This window comes from Hyperolius riggenbachi, chromosome 8, assembly GCF_040937935.1.
Source record: "Hyperolius riggenbachi isolate aHypRig1 chromosome 8, aHypRig1.pri, whole genome shotgun sequence".
Taxonomy (NCBI): domain Eukaryota; kingdom Metazoa; phylum Chordata; class Amphibia; order Anura; family Hyperoliidae; genus Hyperolius; species Hyperolius riggenbachi.
Window position 1 is genome coordinate 230,668,780 of NC_090653.1, and position 24,251 is coordinate 230,693,030.

General features: G+C 42.7%; 1 protein-coding gene across 2 annotated transcripts in view; it reads right to left on the minus strand.

Annotated features, from left to right (window-relative positions):
• Positions 1-1,130: 1,130 nt before the first annotated feature.
• Positions 1,131-24,251, minus strand: part of FAM120C (family with sequence similarity 120 member C) — a 97,053-nt gene continuing 73,932 nt past the window's right edge. The window contains exons 10-16 of one of the 2 annotated variants that reach the window (XM_068248301.1): positions 19,002-19,251; positions 18,805-18,919; positions 18,506-18,715; positions 16,307-16,508; positions 16,090-16,228; positions 10,023-10,083; positions 1,131-6,918 (exon numbers count right to left, since the gene is read on the minus strand). In XM_068248301.1, coding sequence (XP_068104402.1) covers positions 6,694-6,918; positions 10,023-10,083; positions 16,090-16,228; positions 16,307-16,508; positions 18,506-18,715; positions 18,805-18,919; positions 19,002-19,251 — 1,202 coding nt within the window. In that variant the 3' untranslated portion in view covers positions 1,131-6,693. Of the gene's footprint in view, positions 6,919-10,022; positions 10,084-16,089; positions 16,232-16,306; positions 16,509-18,505; positions 18,716-18,804; positions 18,920-19,001; positions 19,252-24,251 lie in introns of both variants that reach the window. The other variant, XM_068248300.1, reaches the window with a different exon arrangement.

Here is a 24,251-nt window from a genome sequence, read left to right on the forward strand (position 1 = left end):
ATTATTGTAAAAATGAAGCACTTTTTTATTACATTATTTTCACTGGAGTTCCTCATTAACTCCTGCCCGTTTTAGAAACGATTCCCCTACTGACGATCTCCTGGCACTTTGAGTCCGCCAGGAGAAAAGCGCGATATAAATGTTCTGTGTTTGTTTAAAAACTTCTCAGGATGCTTAATTCTGGCTTTGGCCATTGCCAGCAGCGAAATTATCCCTTTTGCCATTCGGGCAATTTCTGATACCAAATAAGTTACTGAGCGCCGCTACTGCTGTTATTTACATTATGGCCTCTGGCGGCCCAAATCCTGGCCGCTGTGCTGAAATTAGCTGAAAGGAGCCTAAAAGTGACCCTAGAGCAGATTTTTTTTTCTTTTTTAGCAGATGATTGACTAGTACCTCAGTCAGGTGCTCATTCTGCTTCCTGTGTAAGTTGACCATGACCAGCAAATCCGATAAGTACAAACCGACCACCTGACAAACTGATCAAATATTTCTCCATAATTTCTCCCAGGGGAATTAATCATGTCCAGTTAGCACTATATGAACACTCAACCAAATAAAACAGACGAAATAAAACACAACACTTTTTTTTTTACTAAAAGAATAGACTTTATTAAGCATTGTAAGTCTTTCTAACTGGAAACCAAGCTCCTCCATGAAGCATTCCTAAACATTCTGCATCGTAAGTTCACCATCTCAGCAACAGACATTCCCAGAGTTTAGCCGCTCTAACTTACATTGATAAACTATGGAGATGCTGGGGGTAGGAAATTACAGGACGGGAAGATTCTGGGAAGTGGGAAATAGTTACACATTACCCATCCACTAAACAGGTGACTAGCATAAGGGGGCGTTTATTAACAGGGGAGAAAATATAATCCAGAAGCCATGTTTTATTTTTTTTTTCCATTGTAATTAAACACAGACAGTATCCGTTAAACATCATGAATTACTACTGAAGATTCATTGCAGTGAAAGTTTCACCTAGCTAAAAAAAAATTAAATAAACTCGAAAGAGAAAGCAGAAGTTTATATTAATTGGGTTCAACAGGGAGCAGGCTTACAAAATATATACGTACACTTTGAAAGTCAGCAATAGTTGCTTTCAAAGGCTCTGTTTCTTCTTGGAAAGAAAAATTAATCAGCAATTAGTTACCACTAAACCAGGAATAAAAGAAGCAGTATATCACAAGTACATGTGCAGCAGATACAGATGGGTTAAGGTTACACCCAAAGGACTTTAGGTGCAAGGAATTTTTTTATTTTTTTGTCATTTTTAATTTTTTTTTAAACGGTTTCTTAACATTTAAACCTTAACAAGAAAATGTTGTTAGTTTTATTTTTATTCTTTTGTAGAACATCTAAAAGAAAAAACCTTAAAAGACACATTAATTTAGCAGTTATGTGTTAGAATTATCTCCTAGGATGCGTCACATCCTTAAACTTGAAAGAAATAAAATATACGACAGTAAAAATTAGGAAAAAAACAAAAAAAGAGAAAATTGGTAAAGATGGCTGCCCTTTTGTGAGACATCAAAAATATTTTCACAATAAGTTGTGTTTAAAGAAAAAGATGTAAATATAAAATGCGGACAGCGATACACTTCACCATCTTCCCCGCTCAACGCAATCTAAGCTTTTGGATGATCAAACTACAAAGCACTAAGACTAAGGGCAAAGGAACACAGTTTAATGTGTACTGTTCGCTCAAACTGAAAGGCCTACGAACATTAAATCACTGGACCTAATTTGTTGTGTTAGTGACGGACGCCTGTAAAGGCCCAAAAATCCTGGGTGTGGGTGCTCATCTTTGATACATCAAAGTACTGTACTGCACAGCTACGTAGCATCAGATAAACTGTCAATCTGCACAAAAACAAGGAACATTGAGCAATACCTATTGTTCCCAAAACATCCTACCCTTTTTTTGTGGGGTTAAATTATGAGCAATTCAAGACTTATTCTTGGGAACCTACCAAAATCAACACATTAAAGGAACAGTATTATATCAAAGATACCCCAGCCACCCACCCTCCTCTTGAAGATCAGAACGTAGCAGGATATTTGAATAATGAAAAATATATCATTTTTCTAATGTGTACTAAATGGGTTTTAGCCAGCAATTTGTGGTCAAGTTACCTTTCTGAAGTCAAACCAGGCCTTTCACAAAACAAGAAAACAGGGTTCTTAAAACCACTGGCTGCTGTATCATTATGTATACACCAGCTTGATCAGCATACAATGACCAAAAATAGCTGAAATGTGTGCTTAATGTCAGAAAGGTAGCAGGGAAAGTGCAGCTTTAATACTACTACGTGGCATAACTGAGATTAGCAATAACTTTAATTCAACATCAGAACATGGTTAGTGAAAACATTTAAAGAAGCTCTGGTGATTTATCACTCACCAGCTAAATAATGTGTACAGAACACTAATTTATAAAAAAAAATTACATACAAGGTGTACTTTGTATTTAAAGAGACTAAATCAATACGGCAATTAATGGTGGATCATTAAGTGGATGTTCATGTGTGATTAAAATTAGTTTTCATTGTGAAATGCAGTAAAAGAAAAACACGAATTTAAGTTGTAACGGTTTACAAAATAAAATAAAAAAGTCTCAAAATATCACAAGTTGATATCTCAGGTGGGAAGTGGTTGTTGGGTTTCCCCCTGTGAAATATCAGAACAGGTTCCCCCCATGACTTGTTTTGCCCTTCATCAGTCTGCATAGCTGTACATGAAGATGGGCAAGTTTGGAGGCCACTGTGGAAAAAAAAGGGAATTTTCCAAGTAGAACTCAAGTCCGTCAGGTGGCCATTGTAAGCAGAGGGGAATTTTTCGTCACAATTCCCGGGTTTCGCATTCCCAGGATGCTATTGATAACAATGCCTAAAAGAAGAGGTCTGAGCAGCAGTGCTTCAAATGTCAACATCGGAAGAGAAGAGCTTGTCGTAGTGGTCACAGTTATCCTCCTGTTCCACGACAGAACTCAAGTGACCAAGTCGGTTGCACTGCTGGAATTGTATCTCTGAGGTTTGAAAAGACCATTGTTAATGATACCTCCCTTCTTTAATATATCTTGAAAAAAATGTAATGTACATGCCGTTTTATAGCCACGGCACAGCAATAACATAATAGCCAGCTTGGAACTGGGAAAACTCAACTCAGCTTTTGCTGAGGACAGGCTGGCTTACTCCTCATTAAGGGTACGAGGGGAAAATGCTATGTTGGAATAAAAAGATGTCCTCTTCTGCTAAAAGTCAGTAACTGGTATCTATATCTGTGTCCTAACCATTTGTTTTCATTATGGCAAAACAACTAGATTTTTTTCGGAGACATAGCACATTCATGATGGCGAGTCCAAAGAGTAATATATGCAAAGCATCCGATAACTAGGTTCAAGGATGTATAACAACTTTCTACATAACAAACAGATATAATGAACTTATGGCTGCGCACTTTTGTTTCTTTGCACATAAAGTTCAAAATGTGCAGGGAAACACCTTCAATTCTCGTCATCAGTTTTATGTAGACAGCAGTCAGCTGAATCACTCGCCATTTCCTCCATTGGTGACTGAGTCCGGGAGAACTGTGCCCGGATATCCAGGGCTCAACCACGAGCTACAGCCAATCTCCCTGTAGATGTTGCCTATCGAGTTCCTCTTAGAAATGAAAGAATGGGTGGTTCACCTTAATCAGCATCCCTATACATGAAACATGTTTTGGTGGCCTAACCCTCTACATGGAAGAGACAACTGACAGGAACACAAATACTGACCTAAACGATTGTAACTGCTGCAAAAAGTCAAATATAACTTCTTGAACTACCAGGTCAACGTGTCAAAACTACAATTCTTATAATTGTTGCCAGTACACAACTGCAATTTCTGTGTGGCCCATTTTCAGCTACACTATGTATGTCCAGCCATGAGAAGGCTATGCAGGAAACTAAGGTCTCTGAAACACAACTATATATGGACACGTTTCATGTTTAAGTATATCACAGGGATGACGCCCGTGTGCAGAAATGATCAAGAGCACTTCAAAAAAGTGCACTAAATTGTGTGGGAAATATTTTACAACCATAGAAAAAAAGATGTATGTTTGTGCCATACCAAGTACATGTAGAAAGTCAGTTGGGATGAAACTATCATCCTTAGACCACATAGTACTCTACAGTTACCAAACAGTTAACATATTGGGAATATTAACATATTAAGAGTCCTTACACACAGTCCTAATTTGATTTTACATAAAAATCAACCAAGGATTGCTACACCTATCTACAGGAAATTTGACTTGCAGCCAAGTTGTATCTGAAAGAAGCAAACCTTACTTCAATCGAAACCTTTTATAACTCCCCTCTAGAGATGAATTGTGATTGGCTCTCATCCGTTAGACCGGTAATAAAGAAACGCCAACAAAGCAGCTCTAGGGCAACCGAATCATAGAGAAGATTCATTGCAACTATATCGAGAGACAACTTAGCTCTGCAGTTGTGTGGAGAAACCATATATGCAAGACTATGCAAAAAAAAAATAAAAATAAAATAACCAGTGATTCATGAGCTCAAATGTCCAAATGAAAACAAATGTGATACGGAAGAGGGGGCACTTTAAGGTGTTTAGAATGTGGGCTTATTTTCTATGGTTACTGTAGGTGGATAAGCCCCCGCAAAGATTTTTTTTTCATAAGTTTATATTGTTAGGTGCAGAGCAAAACACTGCAAGCCCCTCAACCAAATTAAAAGCCAATAGGTGCTGGGGTGTTTTTTTTTTTTGTTTTAAAAAACAAAACAAAAATAAAATAAAAAATATAAAAAGTTTTGCTCATATCCATTAAGTTTCATAGAAGTGGGCATCAAGCAAGGTTTCCAACGGGAGCGCTGGACATGAGAGCCAAGTTTGCCCTCTCCTGTTCTATTAAGTTACATGTCCGGAGTACGGTTCCGATTTACCACAAACCTCCCCCCAGCAGCGGCAGCGTTCTCGAGGAATACTGGTTCTGCTCAGGATGCAAATGTGGCTGTTACCTAAATATATATTTATAGATTACATAAATAGATCTTTCTCTGCCTCTTTCTGTACATAAAGTCTGTGCACAAACATATGCATATTCACAATATACACAGTGAGCCTTTTCAGACAAGTTCTAGAAGCTTACTCTGCATGTGCCCATCCGTGGCCTCTGCCGACAGATAAACACCTTATAAACCTACAATCATTCACATTACATTTCATCACGACAGGTTTCACCTCTTTGGCGTCAAGCAATGTGTGGTGCTCTCCACTCGTGCAATGGGTGATCTCATTTGCAAACAGTAAAGGCATATCTCCTAGTGCTAAGGAGTAAAAGCTATAATGTATAATAATTCCATCCTACACCCTCCACCCTTCCCTACCCCCCAAACCCCTCTCATTCTCTTTCTGAAATTCCAACACAGAGGTCTTTATTTAACAATTATGCGCAGTTACCCACAGCAACCAGATTTTAGCAGCTTAGTGCAATCAGATTTGTGAAAAAATAGACTTAGTTGACATGAATTCCTGCACTTTTTAGAATGACGTGCATTATCAAATAAAGGCCTGAGTGTTCGAATGTAAACTACTCATTGCAAATGGCTTAGGCTTCCTCTGAGAGCCCTCAGAGGATCTATAGCAATACTTGACTTTTTACTGGACAAGCATAAAATCCTGCCCTGCTAATTTTACAGGGACTAAAAAAAGCTAAGGCAAATACAACTCTGATTAGGATGGCTTTGGCCTTCTGTAGGAGGAGCAATTACAAGGTGCATCTTAGCAGCATTACGCAATTTGAAAGGTGCTCAAGATTTTCTTTTTTCCCATGAAGGAGATGGAGGCAGCTTACTGCATCAAATGACATAACCCAGCATGACACAGGCTTGACCTTATCTGAAGGCAGGAAAAATCTGCCCAAGACAACTTCTTTCCTGAAATCCCCCTTTGTACAAAGGCCATATTTATATTTATACATATATATATATGTACATATAAAAAATAATTAATAAAATTCAGACAAAAAGTCCCACATTATCTACAGGTTCGCTAGTCTGGCAGGAAGGTTCCTCATTGGAGGATAGAGGAAGGAGAGAGAGAGGGGGAGGTACAGCAAACCAATAGGAACGTGGCATTACTGCTGAGATTGTTCTCTCACATTAATACTGAGAGTTAGCACATCATTATCTGGTCTTTGTAGGATAGGAACCTCCGTTCTTCTACACAGGATTCATTAGATCTCCGTCATTTCTGGGGTGACAGTGTAGAGTTGTTCTGCAGTCTCTCTGCCCCATCTCACACACATACACATAATCTGAAAAGGATAGCTTATTCTTTCCCATGGATGGGGTTAGCAGCTCCACAGAAGTGATAAAGCCATAACTGATCAATTCTTCTACATAATGTAGATCTGTAATAAAGATAATAACTTGTGCAATACACCGGTTCACAAATTCACATACTCATTTAAACTGTATGTGTTCTATAATTGGGGCAGAGGACTGCAGGTTAAGCAACCAGCTCCTGCTTTGATTTCACAGGTAAGGGTAATAAAGAAAACTAAAACCAAAAAAACTGCAGACTGTTGCAGGTTATTTGAACTGATATTGTCTAGGGGCATAAGGTACCTCCCTCTCTCCTCCTCCAGTGCTTGCCCTGTATGTCCCTGCACTGCTTACTCCTCCTTTTGGAGGGCGGTTGGACCCAGTTTGTCGTCTCTGCAATTGTCCCCGCCATCACCACTTATTCCAGTGAAGTGAGTGGCGTTGCCATTGCTGCAAGGGTCGCTGCAATCTCTGGATAAGGCACATGCTATGCTTTGTGGGTTGGATTCTTCCTCTGTAGCAGTGTTTGCACTGGTCCCGTTCACTTGAGAGGGGCTCCGATTGTCTGTAGACCCCTATAGAATGCAAGAGGAAATGCTTATGTTATAAATATTACATTTTGTTCTATACAGTACTAAGAAGGAAAAAGCCTAAAGACAAAGATCACCTTGCTGTATATTACCCTGCAATGAGTGTTGGAGCAATCCTGCAACATACTGTAAATGTCTTAACGTGCAATTTCTCTATGGGTCACACTGGCAATATGGTGGTTAAGAAGCCAGCACGCTCGCCTTGCAGCACTAGAGTCCCAGGTTCGTTTGCCATCCGGGACAATATCCGTATGGACTTTCCAGGTTCCACAGGGGCACTCTAGTTTCTTCCCACATTCAAAAAAATACACTGGTAGCTTACTTGGCCACTACCCAAATTAGCCTTAAAGGATACCCGAACTGAAATGTGACATAATGAGATAGACATGTGTATGTACAGTGCCTAGCACACAAATAACTATGCTGTGTTCCTTTTTTTCTTTCTCTGCCTGAAAGAGTTAAATATCAGGTATGTAAGTGGCTGACTCAGTCCTGACTCAGACAGGAAGTGACTACAGTGTGACCCTCACTGATAAGAAATTCCCCTTTTTTACCTCTTTCTTGCTCTCAGAAGCCATTTTCTGCTAGAAAAATGTTTTATAGTTGGAATTTCTTATCAGTGAGGGTCACACTGTAGTCACTTCCTGTCTGAGTCAGGACTGAGTCAGCCACTTGCATACCTTATATTTAACTCTTTCAGGCAGAGAAAGAAAAAAAGGAACACAGCATAGTTATTTTTGTGCTAGGCACTGTACATACACATGTCTATCTCATTATGTCACATTTCAGTTTGGGTATCCATTAAGGTGGCCATACACCATACAATATTATATATATATTTTACAATCCGTGAATTATGATTGACTTTAACCTCCTGAGCGTACGCCGCTCAGGAGGTTTTGTTACTTTTTGTCAGATTCCAAAATAATTGTACCAAATGACTGTAAAGCTTATAGCTAGGGGGGTAAAGTATAAACGGGGTGATGGGGGGGGGGGGAACGCAGGGGAGCGGCAGGTGCCCGACACTTGTACTAGCTAGCCTAGTGCTAGCTAAAGGGTTTACAGTTATTTGGGACAATAATTTTATAATGGGGGACTCCTGGGGCCACAGAGTGGTATGCCCGACAGTGTCGAGCATACCGCTAAGGAGGTTAAAAGTCAAAACTTTCAATTTTTCTGTACAACCAATAGTTTTTTTTGAAAAACTGGAAAAATCCAATCTTTTTATTGGTATGGTCAGGACATTAGGTTTTGAGCTCCCTTAAAGAGACACTGAAGCGGAAAAAAATATATGATATAATGAATTGGTTGTGTACTAGATTAGCAGCAAAGAAAATATTCTCATATTTTTATTTTCAGGTATATAGTGTTTTTACTAACATTGCATCATTCTATAATATGTGCAGATTACACAACATTCAGCATTCAAAATGATTCTTTCAGAGCAGTCTGTGAACTAATGACCTCTCCTCTGGCAGAGAAAAAGAAAATTGTTCACTAACACTTGAGATAATAAAAGTCAGAAGACAGCCCTCTCCACGACTTTGAAAGTCGTAGAGCTTAATGGCTTTTTTTGCATAGAGATAACAACTGGAGTTTCTTAACTTCCTGTACTGGAACCAATTAGACTGATGTATCTAATCTTAATGTTTTATTTCTTATCTGTACTACACATACAAATCATAATATCATAATTTTTTTTCCGCTTCAGTGTCTCTTTAAAGGGACTCAGAGCTGAACAAAGTAAAAAGATTTATACATACCTGGGGCTTCCTCCAGCCCCATTTGCTCGGATCGCTCCCACATCGCTGTCCTCCACCGCCCGCAGCTTCGGGAACCGGGTCCTGTCACTTACGTCAGTTGGAGCCAGTCTATGCAGGAGAAGTGCACCCTCTACCTATCTCTTCTGCGGCTGCTGGATACCTAGAGGGCGCACTTCTCCTGCGTAGACTGAAGCCGACTGACGTAAGTGACGGGACCCGGTCCCCGAAGCTGCAGGCGGTGGAGGACGGCGGCGTGGGATCGATCCGAGCAGATGGGGCTGGAGAAAGCACTTAGTATGTATAAATCTTTTTACTTTGTTCAGCTCTGGTACACTTTAAAAGGACAGAGGGTGACTTGAATTATTCAGTGTACTGTAAGTCACTACAGAAGAGGCGAGTAGTGCTTTATAAGTCCATAATAAAATGTGTAGGGTTATTTTTTTTTTATTGATCCGTAAATACCTTTTGATGCCTTTTTTTATTTATTTTTTTTAATATAAACTTCTGAGCTCTGCCCCTGGAATTTCATTGGGTAATAACAGTATTACTGCAAACTTTTGGAATGTGGATGGTGGGAGAAAGCTTTGAAGCTGGAATGTTCTAATCCAATCACAGAAATGCAGGAATCGCTAATCATACACTAGTATCTGCAGATCAATATAAAGGCCCAGTTCACACCGAACAGAACAAAAACTGATACATGTAAAAACGGATACATGAAACGGATGCAGAGTTACAGATTGCCCAGCAAGCTCATGGTGAACCTGAACTCCTAGGAGTGCGTATGGGGCTAAAAAGTTTCAATAAGCCCTCTTACTAAAATGCCACTTAAAACAGATGGTATTTGCAATCATTTAGGTTGGAGAGAGCATATGATGTCTCCCACAATGCATCACTACTGAATATGCAAATTGCCCCTTTGTCGTCCCGTTAAGCTAAACACACCTCCAGAATCGCTGGAATGCAATGATGTGTCAGCTTGTTAACTGTACAGAGCCACAATTTTTGATCCGTGACCCTCTACCCCGTTGGCGTGGTGTGAATGCAATGTGTGTCGATCGGAAAAAAATCCCCCCCCCCCTCCCCAAACTTGTGTGTTCGATGGAATGTACCAAGCGGTTCCAACTGAACGAAGCAATGTGAATGGATCCATTGGTTAACATTGGATCCATTTGCATTAGTTCCGGTACGATCCGCTAAACGGACCTCTTAAACTGCCGATGTGAACCGGACCCAAGGAGTAGGCAACTGTACATCAAAATGCATTTAACAATTTGCAAGCAGAATATCTGATAGGTGTGTATTATGCAATTCATTATCACATACCTGCTTGTTCACCTTTTTATTGTTTTTTGCCATTTTATTTGCAGCTGGCTCTCTTCCACGCCTACAAGAAGAAAAGAACAATCAGATCTGGAACCAATCTACCATAACAATTTGTATTAGCAGCAATTCTCACTGCTTACGGATCTGAAAAACACAAATGTTTATAACACAACTAGAGAACTAACATGTTGATGGGTGAAACCATTACAATCATCTCAAGAACATAAGAATTCTGTACCGCTTTATTCATGTGGCTTAGTTTAATGCAATTTTAGAAGCGATGTGCAAGGACTTTTGGCTACAAGTTACTGTATATACTCACGTATAAGTCTAATTTTTCAGCACAAAAAATGTGCTGAAAAGTCCCCCCTTGGATTATATGCGCGTTAGAGGAGCAGAACGGATAGTGTTGTAGGTTTTGTTACTGGAATTGGAGCATAAGGATCATGCACTAGTAATCCTGCTCTTACCATCTGGCTCCATACTGTTTCCGCGCCCCCATCCCCTGCAACATGGTGTGTAGAGTGCGCTGCTCAAGACAACCTGTATCCCCCGGCATGTGGAGCAGAGCATGCCAGCAACCTTTCAGCTGTGCAATGATCGTGAACTCTTCCTGTGTGGCATCTTGAGACACAGTTGTATTATCCCTGGGGCACATCTGGCTATGGGGAGGGGAGGCGACTTGTACTGGGGGCACATCTGGCTTCTGTGGAGAGGGCTATATTGGGGAGGGGGTTTATACATGAGTCAATCTCACTTTTTCTTGTTTTCTTAGTGAAAAGTGGATACCTCGGCTTATATGCAGGTTGACTTATAAGCGAGTATATACGTTCAGGCAGATATCTGGGCAAGTCTCAGCTATATTAGTAAATGGCTTATGTCAATGGTTCCTCTGATTAGAAGAACCTCAGGTTCATCTAAAAGATAAAAGGAGACCAGGAGCCCAATGGTGCAGAATTCAGGTTCAGGAAAGCAAATTGCTAAGGATGTATATACGCACAAAGGCAGGTTGCAAATCCTTGCAACCACCGCCAGAGCAGGCGTGAAATTAACCTTCTCCGCTCAGTTTTCCAGGTCTGTTTACAGGAAGTAGGTGGTCGCACTCGGGAAGTTCTTTAGGACAACTAAAAAACTATCACCTTTTAAAAGGAGGTATGACAAGACACTTACAGGGACACTTAAGTCTCTGAAAAAAATGAGTTTTACTCACGTGGGGCTTCCAGCAGCCTCCTGCAGCTGTATTGTGCCCACGCCGACTTCTTCAGATGCTCCTGGCCCCGCCAGCAGCCATTTCCGGTATCGTCGACAGGCCGGGAACGCAAGTGATTCTTCGCGCTCCCGGCCACAATAGCGCCCACTATGCTGCTATAGCATTTAGCAGCATAGAGGGCGCCATTGTGGCCGGGAACGCAAAGAATCACTCGTGTTCCCGGTCTGTCGGCTCCTGTCACCGAAACCGGAAGTGGCTGCCAGCGGGGCCGGGAGCATCTGATGGAGTCGGCATGGGCACGATACAGCTGCAGGGGGCTGCTGGAAGCCCTAGGTGAGTAAAACCTTTTTTTTTTTTTTCAGAGACTTAAGTGTCCCTTTAAAATAGGTGGAGGCGCCCAATGCATAAAAGATAGGCTAATAAGCTATTAATCTTATAAACAGAGAGGGAATCTTACCTCTCTTGAAGAATTTGGACCAGTTTATTGAAAAAAGGTATTTTATTCAAGCACATAAAATTGACAACGCGTTTCGCGGGTACTTGCCCGCTTCCTTGGGTCAGTAAAAAAAAACAGGTGCCTTAATTGCTATGGCTGTGTAGCAAGCATGAGCACCTCTCTATGACACAGAGGCGCTCATGCTTGCTACACAGCCTTAGCAGTTAAGACATCTGTTTTTTTTTTACTGACCTGAGGAAGCAGGCAAATACCTGCAAAACGAGTTATCAATTTTATGTGTTTGAATAAAAGACCTTTTTTTCAATAAACTGGTCCAAAATCTTCAACAGAGGTAAGATTCCCTCTCTGTTTATAAGATTAAGCTTATTAGCCTATCTTTTATGCATTGGGCGCCTCCACCCGTTTTAAATATTAGTAAATAGGATACTAACCTGAAATCATACCCGAGGCAAAGCTACCTAAGGTAAGTACAGAGGTATGTTCATGCTGGATCCACATACATCTATGCATTCTCCGTTCCTATTTTTGTTGACCCCAGTCTCCATAATTGCTTAAGTAAAATTCTCAGGCAGGAAGACACAGTTTGCCACAATGTTCACTCTCACCTAACCTTTTGCAGACCAGACGGCTCAGGTAGTTTTAAGACCAGAGCGATCCGTATCCATTTTAGTTATGTGATTGTTGTGATTGTCTCACAGCAATCACAGGGTCAGGAGCCAATGAAATTGGCCCCTACCCGATATACAAAAGCTCTGCTGTCAGTGTCACAGCAGAGTGATTGGTGAGAGTGATGGGGATGATTGAAATCTATGAATGACAGGAATAATAGCTACCAAACAGGGTGTAGATTTCAATAAGCATGGTCCGGAAGCTGTTAACCACTCTATGACCGCCTCAGGCGGTTGCAGAGTGGCTCCCCCAGGACCGCCTAACGCCAACTGGTGTGAAGTCATGGGGCAGAGATTAGCAGGGAATCCGCGCACGGATGCATGCGCATCCCCGCTGAGAGATGGAGCTCCGCTCCGTAAACAGCCTGCCAGCCGCGAAATGATTTTTCTTTTGTACAGCTCTGCGATCTAGCGCAGCGCTGTACTGGGGACAGCCCTGTCACTTGGCTGTCCCCTGGAGTGGCTCACATTCGGATCCGTCTCATAGGCTGATGCCTATGAGAGGTGATCTCGCAACTGGATCTCAGAGGGAGGGAAAAAAAAAAAAAGCACAAAGAAAAAAAAAAAAACACAAACCACAACATCGCAGCAGCAATCAGATGCCACCAACAGAAAGCTCTGTTAGCGCCAAGAAAAGGAAGCAAGATTCATTTGTGTGCTGAGTTGTATGGTCGTGCAGCAAACTATTAAAGCTGCAGAATGCTGAATTGTAAAAAATGGCCTGGTCACTAGGGGGGCGTAAACCTGTGGTCCTCAAGAGGTTAAAGGAATACTTAAGTCAAAAAAAAATAAAAATATAAAATAAAAGATTTTTACTCACCTGGGGCATCCCTCAACCCCCTGAAGCTGTATGGTGCCCTCGCAGCCTCGCTCCGATCCTCCTGTCCCCGCCGGCGGCTACTTCCGGGTTCGGCGACAGCCGCCGACAGGCTGGGAACGTGAGTGATTCTCCGCGTTCCCAGCCTCTATATCACCCTCTATGCTGCTATAGCGTATAACATACGCTATAGCAGCATAGAGGGTGATATAGCGGCTGGGAACGCGGAGAATCACTCACGTTCCCAGCCTGTCGGCGGCTGTCGCCGAACCCGGAAGTAGCCGCCGTCGGGGACAGGAGGATCGGAGCGAGGCTGAGAGGGCACCATACAGCTTCAGGGGGCTGAGGGATGCCCCAGGTGAGTGAAAATCCCTTTTTTTTACTTAAAGGGAAACTAAACTGAGAAGGATATGGATTTTTACTTTTAAAATAATACCAGTTGCCTGAATCGCCTGCTGACCCTGTGTCTCTAATACTTTTAGCCACAGCCCCTGAACAAGCATGCAGATCAGGTGCTCTGACTGAAGTCAGACTGGATTAGCTGCATGCTTGTTTCAGGGTGTAATTCAGCCACTATTGCAGTCACAGAGATCAGCTGGACTGCCAGGCAACTGGTATTGTTTAACAGGAAACATCCATATCACTCTCAGTTAAGGTTCCCTTTAAGGGGAGTGAATGGAGCCGGGAAAAAGGAGGAAATGAGGGTGAACTCAGAACTATTTGCATTTCATTGGCCATCCCTATGTAGCATTAATCTTTTTAAAACCAAGGGGATACAACTGCATTTTTTACTTTAGTGATTATTAGTTCTTATGGCAGCTTAACTGAACTGGCACAGATTATAATATAGGAAGACATAGTGGTATATAAACAGTTTCCAAATCTGCTTACTTGCATAGATCAGTCAATTGAAGTTCAGAAATCCTTTAAGCACTTTGTCTTGAATGAGATTAAATGCAGGGTAGCACAAACCCCACCCCTGCTGCTGTAACCGTCATCTTACAGAAAGCTCTCAGGGCTGGTGCACACTACAAGAGCTTTTAGCTAATGCAATGCTATGGGGCATTTTATAAAAAAAAATTGCATCGCTCCGGTGAGAACACACACATAGGAGAACTTTAGCAAAAGCTTTTAAAATCACAAAGCGCTTAGAAAAGCTCTTGTCGTGTGCACCAGCCATCACTCTGCGAAATGAACCTGTCTGGCTAAACCTATCAAGATATTAGCATATGAACACAGTAAAAACCTCAATGTAGAACTAACCATCTGAAGACCAATAAGCTGAAGCTATATTTTTACTCTAGGTCCATCTGCAATCTCTCTGCGATTCAGTAACATCTAGAGAAAAGTATGGATCCTTGATGTAATTCACAGGCAATGCAGGAAGTAACTCTGACATGCAATGATATTAGACTGGAATGCGATATATTAACTAAAGAATCATACTGAAGCAAGTTGAAAAATAATTAGATACTCACCTATGGAGAGGGAAGTCTCTGAATCCCATAGAGCCTTCCCAGGTCCCCCTGTTCCACCCCTGTGTGCAGTATGGATTTGTTAAACTTCGGAAGTACTCAGGGATGCACGAGGGGGGCTGAAGAGGTATTCGACCAAGCTGGTCAAAGAAGTTTACTGGGGCCAAGTTGTGGAACAAGAGGACGGAGAGAAGACTGGGAAGGCTCTATGGGATCCAGAGCCTTCTTTTTCCATAGGCGAGTAACTGGCTGATCCAGAGGCTTCTCCTATTCTCATCCACCACACTTATGCTTGCTGGGACCCTTTTATTCACAATTACAAACCGTAGACGCAAGTTCAGCCTGTGCTTGCGCAGTAGCATAAAGGGAAAAACTAACCTTGCACAAGTGGCTATGCGCTATTGCGCAGGCTGTACTTGTGCCTGCACAGTGGGCCACAGTCATACATGGACAGGAAAGCGGCTGTACTAGACAAGCCCTAGTCTAGTACATTCAGTGGGTCCCAGCACTGGATAGGTAAGGTTGAAGTAGATGGGGGTAGCTTCTGGACTATCCACAGTGGCTTCCCATAACTGAGGTAAGTATTCCCTTTGACTTTTTTTTTAAAAAGTGGACCCATAGTCTTGCATAGCGCACAATGAAAAGTATTTTATTCCACATATAGTTGCTAAATAAATTCACTGCACTGGGCTCTGTGTTCATCTAGATCAATTAGTTCTTAGCAATAGCTGTGACTCAGAGGCAGCTCTCAGCCTGTATAGGAAACACCAAGGCTTAACCCTTATAGTGCTCCCGATAAAAGGACAGGAAGTTACATCTGCAGGTTTTCTTTACGATTTGCATAAACTGTAATGAAGATTTTTTCCCCTAAAGGTCATCATGCTGCGGCTAATCTTTTAGAACAGAGAGGAAGTTCTGAGTTTAGATCCTGGTGGTACGGCTGTCCAGGGAAAAATTAGCTGAAAACTGTTTTAAAATTCACAAGACTGACAAGACAAAACAAATAACATTTATATCGCGCTTTTCTCCTGGCGGATTCAAAGCGCCAAGAGTAGTAAAATTGTGGCCCCGGCAGAAAAGAAAAATTTAAATTTTAGACATGATTTTGCATTTGAAACCTATTATACCCACAATGTATACTGACCCTTGCTTGACACATTTTGGTAAATTACAGGCAAACATGTAATGAAAGTTAATTGAACCAATTTTTTTCGCAGAGAAATCCAGCAGAAATTAAACACCAGGGATGTTAAAGGATTGTCATATGTAAACAGCAGTTTGGATGCTGTCCTACGGTGAGAATATACAAAATACTAACATTGATATGACTGGAATGAGTTATTTTTTTTAACAGTGAGACTTTTAGTTGCTGTTGTATCCAACAGGGAAAACACTACTACTTTCCACTACACAAGATGGGAATGGTATCCACATGCTTACCCTTTTCCTGGACCCCCGACCGAAACCACTTGCATTCCAAAAGCTCCTCGGCCACGGGAAGGTTTACTGCCTGCCCACTGACCAACGACCATTCCAGCAATCTCCAGCTTGCCCCCTTGTGGTGGAATAGGGTGAACGCCTGCTAAAATTGGAAATGGTATGTGAGTGCCATCTGACAAAGACAATTTAAAAATGTTATACCAGTTTAGGTAAATACCTGAAAAGCCTCTGTTTCTTCCAGGAGGTAGTGGGGGCATGGAACCCATGGCTCTTGGATACAGTGGAACAGGGTAAAACGGTGGCATCATTGGGGGCATGAAAGGTGGTGGAGGGAGAAGTGGAGGAGGCGGTTGACGATTCAGATTAATCCCCTCCAAGATGCTCTGTCTCATTTTCTCCACTTTAGCTGCCTGTTCAGCCTAGAGTAAAATGCATGAACAAAACCTGTAAACAACTTGATTTCTTTGTCATTCACTGAAGAACCTGGGGCTTCCACCAGGCCCCTGCAGACATCCTGTGTCCGCGCCAGTCCTCAAGGATCCTCCAGTCCCCCGCAGCCAGCCTGTTTTGGGCCAGAGCGTCTGCATGGCCTTGGCTAAAGGCGTCCCTCAATACAATAACATATCTGTAGCACTTTTCTCCCATAGGACTCGCTCCAGTCGCCGTCCTGCACATGCATGCAGGCGCACTGGCGCAGCGACTGACCAGTTGTCAAAAAGACTGGCTGCAGGGGACCGGAGGATCATTTGCGTACACAGGATGTCTGCAGGGGGCTGGTGGAAGCTCAGGGAAGTGACTTTTTTTTAACTCGGTTAAGGTTCATTTTAATGTGTGTTGAAACTAGACAATCCACTAAGCATTATTGAAAAGTCACCGCACTAAAAATAAAATTACAGAGAAGTGAGGTAAATTACCGATTTGTGCAGTAAATACTTCAATTAATGCCAATTCACAAAGATTAGAGAATTCCGTAAAATGAGTAGAAATGTTTGGCATTTACCTCCAGCCTGAACCTGTCGGTAACTAGCAATCATCATGCGGTAAAATTGACAGACTTAACCTCCCTGGCGTTATGATTATTTCCACATTTAGGATGTAAAAGCTGTAAATTTTTTTCACAAGCTTTTAAACCCTAAAAACAAGAAAAAAACATACCACTGAGAAATCTGTAGCAGCTCCTGCATAAAACTCACTCAGACACGGGATCACCGCTCTGAGCTGCGGATATCTGTTCCAAACCTGAATCAGGACTACTGCTAAGGAGGTTAAGGAGACAGCCAATAGAAAGAGCCACTTGGTCCTGCTACTCACCCCATTTGCTCCAATGCACTGCCGAGTGGGACACCAGAAAGAAAAAAAAAAAAAGAAAAAAAAGAAACCCACAAGAACAGAAAAGGATACATTCAAAGAGCTTTTTTAGTATCCCTTTAGACATGCAGATCTATCATATATAATGATGCACACAGAGGAGGGTCCACTAGTAGCATATATGCACATATAAAGGGATGCCAGAAAATCCTTTTACTAAGTCAAGACCATCACAACTTGCTGCAGAGACCCTTGAAAAAAAGCATAATATACTGAATGCTTTATTTTACCTATTTTTTTTTTCTTTTAAACCAAACTGCCCTTCGCCATAGTCTTACTTTAGTTTGAGGTTTTCCACTCCCTCCATTTATTTTGTTCTGTTATGCAGAAAAGAAACTTTTCCATTGGTTTGGACTAGTTGGTTGGGTACATCCCCTACTGGACCAAGTCACCCAAAAGACAACTATGAATAAGAACCCAAAGGCGTTCTATCTAGGGAAATGCGACTGCTGCAAAGCTTTGAAATTCTGTGTTCTCCATCAATATGTGGGAGGTGAACTGGGCCAGTTTGACAATCTTACCCCACTCCAGGAAGACTCAATCAGAAGTGAGGTGGGGGGTGGGGAGAGATTTGTATTCTAGGCAGGGTGGTGTTTCGGGGCAACAAACAAAGGCTGACTTGCATTGAAGGATTACAGCATAAAGTCAAAAATATAAAGGTACTTACGGGTTAGTGCCTCATATTATGCGATTAATCATTATGTAGGGAGAGGAGGCAGCCCTCATAGCGGGAAAAAAGGGGCAGAACTCTGTGGCAGGAACAGATTTGGGTCAGAGCTCAGTCAGAATAACTAGCTGAGTGGAGAGAAAGCTTTCCTCTCAAGGGAAGATATGATGCAGCTTCCTCTCAACTCTGACCATCCATTGTCTTTACTTAGAAAACCATTGCACAACAATATCCTGAGCTGAAAGTTATGAAATCAACTACTTTAAAAAAACAGACCTTACGGCCTCTACATTCTTCATGCATAAAATCCTAACTGGTGGTTTTATGTAACCTGGCAATAGCTGATGTTATAAGACTTTTATTGAGAGATCCATTTCTTACCTGTCCATCACAAAGGTCAATCAAAGGTGCTTTCTCTCTTCCTGCTCTGATCAGCTTGCTCTGGAACAGCTTCCCGTCAAAGTAAATCCATGGGCAGCAATGTTCCCAGGGCACCGGCTGGCCACAGGCATCATTGGCAAATAGTGCAGTATCCACTCCACTCATGAACAGAGCTGCAAGCTGAACCCCGCGGGCATCTAGCTTTTCAATCTAGAGGGTAAAAATATTAACAGAACAGTTATGCAAAAACTACACTAAAAGTGGATTAAACAAATTAATGTCATCAAGAGGCCCATTACCTTGAGTTCCTGTAATTGGTCTGGTTCATACAACTGTGCAGATACAGCTTGTGCCAGAAAGGCATCCAGCTCATGTCTAAGCAATATTCTTCCTCCTGGCCATTGCATCATATACCTACAAACAAAGAAATTAATATGACTCCTACTAGAAGAGACCGCTATCTCTGCACAGTGCACAGACTATTGTCTCCTCTTACCGTAGTACACAACACATCAGGAGGAGATGTGTGGGCACATTAGCTGGGTTTAGCATGCTAGGTGTGTCTGACTTCATGCAGGCCAAGAAGGCTCTCATTCTGCGATTCTTGTCCTCTACGGCTTTGCCAAGCCACAGCTTCTTCAGATTAGGGCAGGTCCATTCTCTGAATGTCAAGGCTGATACCAGCTCTGGAGTCTGAGGAGACTTCCCTTTATATGCAGACCACTCCTTGATGATCACTGGTGGCACTGAAATGGTAAAAAAATCATAGAAACTCAGTAACAGATTTTCTCTTAATCAAAAAATCAGTAAGGAGGGGGTAGAGAGAAAAAAATATTGCGAGTTCAGTTTACTAGTACTGTAGTACGAGTGGGCTCTTTCTTTGCATACCATACATTGAGTTTCCTGAACACAATGGAAGTTTGAGTTCTGAAAATTTTACCCAGCGAAATGGAAGGAAAAGTGGTTTCAAAGCAGCCATGGATTAACCAGAAGTGGGCTGGAAATAAATGACCGCCAATGCCAATAGACTGATCTACAACAAGAAGGGGACTGGCAACTCACCACTGAAACTGGACCTGTGAAGAACCCAAAATATATTTGTAAGAACCTACATCAAAACTTTCATACCTTCTCCCTCCCTGGCAGGACAGATGGAGACATTGGTTATCTGCATCATCTTAAGATTGTTGCAAGAAATTCCCTTTTTCACTTGGAGGTCTTCATTTTTAAGGCACAGCGCACAAGAAGATGGGTTAAGGTTTTGTGCTTAAAGGGACTCCGAGCAGTGCAGAAACTATGGAAAGATGCATATCATTTTAAAGCTCTCTTTCTCCTCTTTCCCATGATATATAAACCGCCGCCCTACGCCTTTTAGTTTTTGCTATTTTCTATTATTCTATTATATTGAAATTGCCGCGGCCGTGATTTCAATCGCGAAAATAGAGAAAACTAAAAGGCGTAGAGCGACGATTTAGGGGTCGCCAGAAAGAGGAGAAAGAGAGCTTTAACATGATATCCATCTTTCCATAGTTACTTGTATTACACAGGACGACACTTTCCCCAGTGTCAGCAGCTCCATTCAGCAGAATGAAGCTGCTGACTTTAGGAAAAAGTCGCCCTGTGTAATGCAATGTAACTATGGAAAGATGGATATCATTTTAAAGCTCTCTTTCTCCTCTTTCTGGCGACACCTAAATCATCACCCTACGCCTTTTAGTTTTCTCTATTTTTGCGATTGAAATCGCAGCCACGGCAATTTCAACTAAAAGGCGTAGGGCGGAGGTTTATATATCATTGGAAAGAGGAGAAAGAGAGCTTTAAAATGATATGCATCTTTCCATAGTTTCTGAACTGCTAAGGAGTCCCTTTAATTGCTTTCCCCTTATATGTTTGTCTAAAGTTTGATTTAATTAATTGCTCCATGTGTTTGGGTTTCCTGTGAGCACTACCTAATCTACCCACTTCCCAAAAACTGGTAGGTTAGAGCAGAGTTCCCCAACCCTGTCCTCAAGGCCCACCAACAGTACATGTTTTGCAGGAAACCACACACAATCACAGGTGGGGTAGTGTCTCAGCAGAGCTGATTAACCACCTCTGTGGATTTCCACAAAACATGCACTGTTGGTGGGCCTTGAGGACAGGGTTGGGGAACACTGGGTTAGAGGACTTCCCCAAATCAGCCCTTAAAGAGGAACTCCAGTGAAAATAATGTAATAAAAAAGCGCTTCATTTTTACAATAATTATGTATAAATGATTTAGTCAGGGTTTGTCCATTGCCCAAATCTTTTAAATCCCTGATATACATTCTGACATTATCACATGGTGACATTTTTTACTGCTGGCAGGTGATGTAGCTGCTGCTTGCTTTTTTGGCAGTTGGAAACAGCTGTAAACAGCTATTTCCCACAATGCAACAAGGTTCACAGACAGGAAACTGCCAGGAGTACCATGATCCTCAGAGTTTCTTGTGGGAGGGGTTTCACCACAATATCAGCCATACAGAACCCCTGATGATCAGTTTGTGAAAAGGAATATATTTCGCATGTAATAGGGGTTATCAGCTACTGATTGGGATGAAATTTAATTCTTGGTCACGGTTTCTCTTTAAATGGGGATAGGACTCTACGTTAGGAACATTGTATTGTAGCCTCCATTAAGGGACAGTTTGTGACATGAATTATTTAGTTAACTCTAAAGCACTGCGGAAAATGCCAGGACTTTATATAATAAATGGATAATAGCAATAATAAGGACAGAGCGTTCCCAGGAAATTCTTAAATTTTTAGCAGCAGTGGTTAGCCTTAAAAACAGACTCATGATCTAATGGAACACAAGGCCTAGATATTCACCTGAACCGTCTTATTTAAAGGGGAAATCCTGCTTAAAATGCAAGCTTGCTATAAATCTAGATCTGTGCTACTCAAATCATTTTGTAATTTAATGTTATTAGCACTCTAAACACAGAACTCTTGCTATGGTAACAGATTATCATTGAGGAACGCTCATTAATACCCTGCACTAAATCATTGAATGGCAGCAATTTTTAACATGCTTACTTGCCAGTTTCTGTTAGGAGACACTGTACTGAGAAATGAAGCCATGTACCGTATTTTTCAGACGAGAAGATGCACCTAGGTTTAGAGGACAAAAAACAGGGGAAAAATATATATATATACTAAACCTGGTGCATCCATGGTGAAGGGGCATCTCATGGATTATGCCCACTTTGTACCTCATGCCTATGCACCTCTTGTCTCCCTGTGTTCTCCTCTGTCCCCTTGTGTCCTCTTCTACGCCCTCTGTGTTCCCCTTGTGTCCTCCTCTTTGCCTCTGTGTCCCCATGTCCTCCTCTGCATGGGCACATTACAGGGCATCCCCGACATTGCAGTGGGTTGGAGGTTCATATTCGCAGGCGTTCACAAGTCAGGAACTCCCTGCATTTGGACTTTTTCCCCCCACTTTTGGGGGAGAAAAAGTGAGCCTTATAGTCCAAAAAATACAGTTCCTCTTGATCCTGACAGAAATAAGACTATACAGTCAGTACTGCTAGAACGAAACAAACGCTGACAGCTGTAAAATCTTAGATTTGTACTTGCTTCCCATGCAGTGGATGTGTGTAGACCTAAGAGCACTGACACTAAGGGGTTCTCTCTTCTCACCGGCGTACCTACCGGGGATGCGACCCCCTCAGCCGCAGGGGGGCCCGGGGCTGCTCTGGGGCCCGCTCACTGTGCGCGGGGGGAGCGCTGCTCTGGACCCCCCAGCAAGGTGCTCAACTGGCCGCAGCGTCTAATAGACGCTGCGCCAGTTCATTCCCTGCAGCCCCGCTCCAGCAGCCTGCATAGTCTCCGGCAGGCAGAGCAGGGCTACGGCAAGATGGCCGCCGAAGAAGCCCTGCTCTGGAGACTATTTGTGTCTCTAGTACAGGGCTTCGGCAGCCATCTTGCCATAGCCCTGCACTCTGCCTGTCAGCGCGGGAGATGTGCTGCAGGAGGACTCGGGGAGCTGCGAGCCAGATGCCGGGAGAGGAGACTTCTGTCAGGTAAGTGAATTGTTTTTTTTTTCACAGGTGCATTTTTTTTTTCTAGTGTCTGCTGCCCACATTGTGATTTTCAGGTGTCTGCTGCCCACATTGTGATTTTCAGGTGACTGCTGCCCACATTATGATTTTCTGGTGTCTGCTGCCCACATTACGATTTTCAGGTGCCTGCTGCCCACATTACGATTTTCAGGTGTCTGCTGCCCACATTACGATTTTCTGGTGACTGCTGCCCACATTACGATTTTCAGGTGCCTGCTGCCCACATTACGATTTTCTGGTGTCTGCTGCCCACATTGCGATTTTCTGGTGTCTGCTGCCCACATTGCGATTTTCTGGTCACTGCTGCCCACATTGCGATTTTCTGGTCACTGCTGCCCACATTGCGATTTTCTGGTCACTGCTGCCCACATTGCGATTTTCTGGTCACTGCTGCCCACATTGCGATTTTCTGGTCACTGCTGCCCACATTGCGATTTTCTGGTCACTGCTGCCCACATTGCGATTTTTAGGTGTCTGCTGCCCACATTATGATTTTCTGGTCACTGCTGCCCACATTGTGATTTTCAGGTGACTGCTGCCCACATTATGATTTTCTGGTGTCTGCTGCCCACATTACGATTTTCAGGTGCCTGCTGCCCACATTACGATTTTCAGGTGTCTGCTGCCCACATTACGATTTTCTGGTGACTGCTGCCCACATTACGATTTTCAGGTGCCTGCTGCCCACATTACGATTTTCAGGTGTCTGCTGCCCACGTTACGTTTTTTTGGTGTCTGCTGCCCACATTGCGATTTTCAGGTGTCTGCTGCCCACATTACGATTTTCTGGTCACTGCTGCCCACATTGCGATTTTCTGGTCACTGCTGCCCACATTGCGATTTTCTGGTCACTGCTGCCCACATTGCGATTTTCTGGTCACTGCTGCCCATATTGCGATTTTTAGGTGTCTGCTGCCCACATTAGGATTTTCAGGTGTCTGCTGCCCACATTACGATTTTCAGGTGTCTGCTGCCCACATTACGATTTTCAGGTGTCTGCTGCCCACATTGCGATTTTCAGGTGTCTGCTGCCCACATTGCGATTTTCAGGTGTCTGCTGCCCACATTGCGATTTTCAGGTGTCTGCTGCCCACATTGTGATTTTCAGGTGTCTGCTGCCCACATTGCGATTTTCAGGTGTCTGCTGCTCACATTACGATTTTCTGGTGTCTGCTGCCCACATAAGGATTTTCTGGTCACTGCTGCCCACATTAGGATTTTCTGGTGTGTGCTGCCCACATTATCATATTCTGGTGACTGACTGCTGCCCACATTAGGATTTTCTGGTGACTGCTGCCCACATTAGGATTTTCTGGTGACTGCTGCCCACATTACGATATTCTGGTTACTGCTGCCCACATTAGGATTTTCTGGTGACTGATGCCCACATTGCGATTTTCTGGTGACTGCTGCCCACATGGCGATTTTCTGGTGACTGCTGCCCACATTGCGATTTTCTGGTGAACTCTGCCCACATTACGATTTTCTTGCCCACATTACGATTTTCTGGTGAACACTGCCCACGTTACGATTGTCTGGTGAATGCTGTCCACGTTACGATTTTCTGGTGAACGCTGCCCACATTACGATTTTCTGGCCCACATTACGATTTTCTGGTGAACACTGCCCACATTACGATTGTCTGGTGAATGCTGTCCACGTTA